At 54.6% G+C, this 3,224-nt stretch overlaps 1 protein-coding gene across 1 annotated transcript in view; it reads right to left on the bottom strand.

Annotated features, from left to right (window-relative positions):
* Nucleotides 1–661: 661 nt before the first annotated feature.
* The window catches only part of LOC113810402 (uncharacterized), a 14,270-nt gene continuing 11,707 nt past the window's right edge, over nucleotides 662–3,224 (bottom strand). The window contains exons 4-6 of the mRNA XM_070144622.1: nucleotides 2,282–2,462; nucleotides 1,297–1,602; nucleotides 662–1,248 (exon numbers count right to left, since the gene is read on the bottom strand). Coding sequence (XP_070000723.1) covers nucleotides 662–1,248; nucleotides 1,297–1,602; nucleotides 2,282–2,462 — 1,074 coding nt within the window. The remainder of the gene's footprint in view (nucleotides 1,249–1,296; nucleotides 1,603–2,281; nucleotides 2,463–3,224) is intronic.

Raw genomic sequence — 3,224 nt, 5'->3', positions numbered from 1 at the left:
GGAAGAGGGAAGAGAGGAAGGATGGATAGGGAGACGAGAAGGAAAGGGGAGAGCCGAAGTAAGGAAAAAGGGAAGGTGAGAAGGAGGGACGAACAGGGGAAGAAGGGAAGGGGAAGAGAAGAGGGAGGGGGTAAGGAAAGAAGAAAGGAGGGGGGTGGTGAGAAGGAGGGGAGAAATGGGAGGGGGAAATCAAGGGAAGGTGAGAAGGAGGGAGGAACAGGGGAAGAAGGGAAGGGGAAGAGAAGAGGGAGGGGGTAAGGAAGGAAGAAAGGAGGGGGGGCGAGTGAGAAGGAGGGGAGAAAGGGGAGGGGAAATCAGGGGGAGGTGAGAAGGAGGGAGGAACAAGGGAATAAGGGAAGGGGGGGGGGGTAAGGAAGGAAGAAAGGAGAAGGGGGAGTAAAAAGGAGGGGAGAAAGGGGAGGAGGGAAATCAGAGAAGGAAGAACAGGGCAAGAACAGAGGGAGTTGGGGTCTGGGTGAGGGGATGGGGAGAGGGGGGAGGAGGGGGAAGGGAGCCCCCAGAGCGAACTTTCTTGGCTGACGAGACAAATGTATTTCTGTCTTTCATTTGTTCCCCTCCCGACATTTGGTATCCCCCCTCCCCCCTTCCCTCGCCCCCCCCCTCCCCGCGCACACACCACCCCAATGGAGGATTCTTTGCTTTAATTGTGCTTGGCGTTTGGTCCTCGTCTCCCGTGCGGCTTCGGGGTCTGGGGTCTGGGGGTCTGGGGGTCTGGGGGTCTGGCTGGTCTGGGGTCTGGGATCTGGGGGTCTGGGGTCTGGGGGTCTGGGGGTCTGGGGTCTGGGGTCCGGCTGGTCTGGGGGTCTGGGGTCTGGGGGCTAGGGTTGGGGGGCGGGCTGGTCTGGGGTGTGGGGTCTAGGGTAGGGGGTCTGGGGGTCTGGAGTGTGGGGGTCTGGGGTCTAGGGTATGGGGTCTGGGGTCTAGGGTCCGGGGTCTGGGGGTCTGGAGTCTGGGGGTCTGGGGTCTGGGTTCTGGGGGTCTGGGGGTCTGGGGTCTGCCTGGTCTGGGGTCTGGGGTCTGGGGGTCTGGGGTCTGGGGTCTGGGGTCTGGGTCTGGGGTCTGGGGTCTGGGGGTCTGGGGTCTGGGGTCCGGTTGGTCTGGGGGTCTGGGGTCTGGGGTCTAGGGTCTGGGGGTCTGGCTGGTCTGGGGGTCTGGGGTCTGGGGTCTGGGGGTCTGGGGTCTGGGGTCTGGCTGGTCTGGGGTCTGGCTGGTCTGGGGTCTGGGGGTCTGAGGTCTGGGGGTCTGGGGTCTAGGGTATGGGGTCTGGGGTCTGGCTGGTCTGGGGTCTGGGGGTCTGGGGGTCTAGGGTCTGGGGTCTGGGGTCTGAGGTCTGGGGTTTGGTTGGTCTGGCTGGTCTGGGGTCTCGGGGTCTGGGGGTCTGGGGTCTGAGGTCTGGGGTCTGGTTAGTCTGGGGTCTGGCTGGTCTGGGGTCTGGGGGTCTGGGGGTCTGGGGTCTGGGGTCTGGGGGTCTGGGGTCTGAGGTCTGGGGTCTGGTTAGTCTGGGGTCTGGCTGGTCTGGGGTCTGGGGGTCTGGGGGTCTGGGGTCTGAGGTCTGGGGTCTGGGGGTCTGGGGTCTAGGGTCTGGGTGGTCCTTGGAGGAGCATTTCTGTTGCTTGTGGGTCTATTTCTTTGAGCTGCGGTCTTTGTGGGTCTGGTGTTGGTCGTTGTTTGGCGTTGGTCTTTGTTCGGGGATGGCCGTTGTTTGGTGTTGGTCGTTGTTTGGTGTTGGTCGTTGTTTGGTGTTGGTCGTTGTTTGGCGTTGGTCTTTGTTCGGGGATGGCCGTTGTTTGGTGTTGGTCTTTGTTCGGGGATGGCCGTTGCTTGGTGTTGGTCATTGTTTGGTGTTGGGCGTTGTTTGGTGTTGGTCGTTGTTTGGTGTTGGTCCTTGTTTGCTGTTGGTCGTTGTTTGGTGTTGGTCGTTGTTTGGTGTTGGTCGTTGTTTGGTGTTGGTCGTTGTTTGGTGTTGGTCGTTGTTTGGTGTTGGTCGTTGTTTGGTGTTGGTCGTTGTTTGGTGTTGGTCGTTGTTCGGGGGTGGCCGTTGTTTGGTGTTGGTCGTTGTTTGGTGTTGGCCGTTATTAGGTGTTGGTCGTTGTTTGGCGTTGGCCGTTATTTGGTATTGGTCGTTGTTTGGCGTTGGCCGTTATTAGGTGTTGGTCGTTGTTTGGCGTTGGCCGTTATTTGGTGTTGGTCGTTGTTCGGTGTTGGTAGGCCGCTCTGCGTCTGGTGTTGCTGATTATTGAGCGTCTGGTGTTGGCAAGACCCTTGTGCATCTGGTGTTGGCCGGCCTCGACGCCTGGTGTTGGCCGCCCATTGAGAGCCATGTTACGTGCGTCCTGTGACACTGACAGACGCCGCCAGGTCCTGAGTGCCTCATTACCCTCTGACACTCGAGCATAATGCGCGGAAGTCAACAAGAACTGAATAACAAACACGAGCGAGCGCTGGCGGGGAATAAACAACGTTACTAACTCGGATTTAAACTCTTTGTTGCGTCTTGAGGTGAGAGTCCAAGAGGACTGAAATGCTATCTGATCCCCTTTCTGTGACCGCCTTTTTGTTTTCTTTGGTTTCAGTCCTGTTCGCTGTGTCGCTTGTTTTGTTCGCTTATACTTTTGGTCACGTATGCTTATGCCAGTTCAGTCGGAGCTTTGTTGTTGACTTTTCTTCTTTCTTGTATTTTGAATGATTTTTATTTTATTTTTTTTTCACTACGTCTGCTATGAATTTTTTTCTTTCTTCTCAGAGACTTTCCTTTTCTTCTCTTTCTTACTCTAAACGTTGAGAATATAAGTAACGAAAGTGAAGCCCTAATTTTTTGCGAGTATAAAAGGTGCGAAAATATACACAAGTTTTCATGAAAACAAACCTCCCCCCCTCCCCCTCCCCCCCCTTCGCCTCCGCTTCCGGTGGTGCACCTTTTCTGTCTGACGTATTTTTTTTTTCTCTCTCTCGTAGAATTATGTCTATAGGAATATTTTCGGAGCTAAATCATTGTTTCTGTTTTTTTTAGGGATGGAATTAGAGCTGCCATGTCTAATCATACTTAAAATAACATGGAATTAACGCATTATCTGCGGCGGAGGGGAGTTCGCTAATTAAGTTTAGAAACTCAAAACATGTGAACGTCCTTTTTTACATAACTGCAAACTAATTTTTTTAAAGCGAAATCTCGTATTTAGTATATTCATATTGGAACTTATTTC

The sequence above is a fragment of the Penaeus vannamei genome, chromosome 32, assembly GCF_042767895.1.
Source record: "Penaeus vannamei isolate JL-2024 chromosome 32, ASM4276789v1, whole genome shotgun sequence".
NCBI classification, from domain to species: Eukaryota; Metazoa; Arthropoda; class Malacostraca; order Decapoda; family Penaeidae; genus Penaeus; species Penaeus vannamei.
The sequence above is the reverse complement of the archived record's forward strand: the minus strand, read 5'-3'. Positions and strand labels throughout refer to the sequence as shown.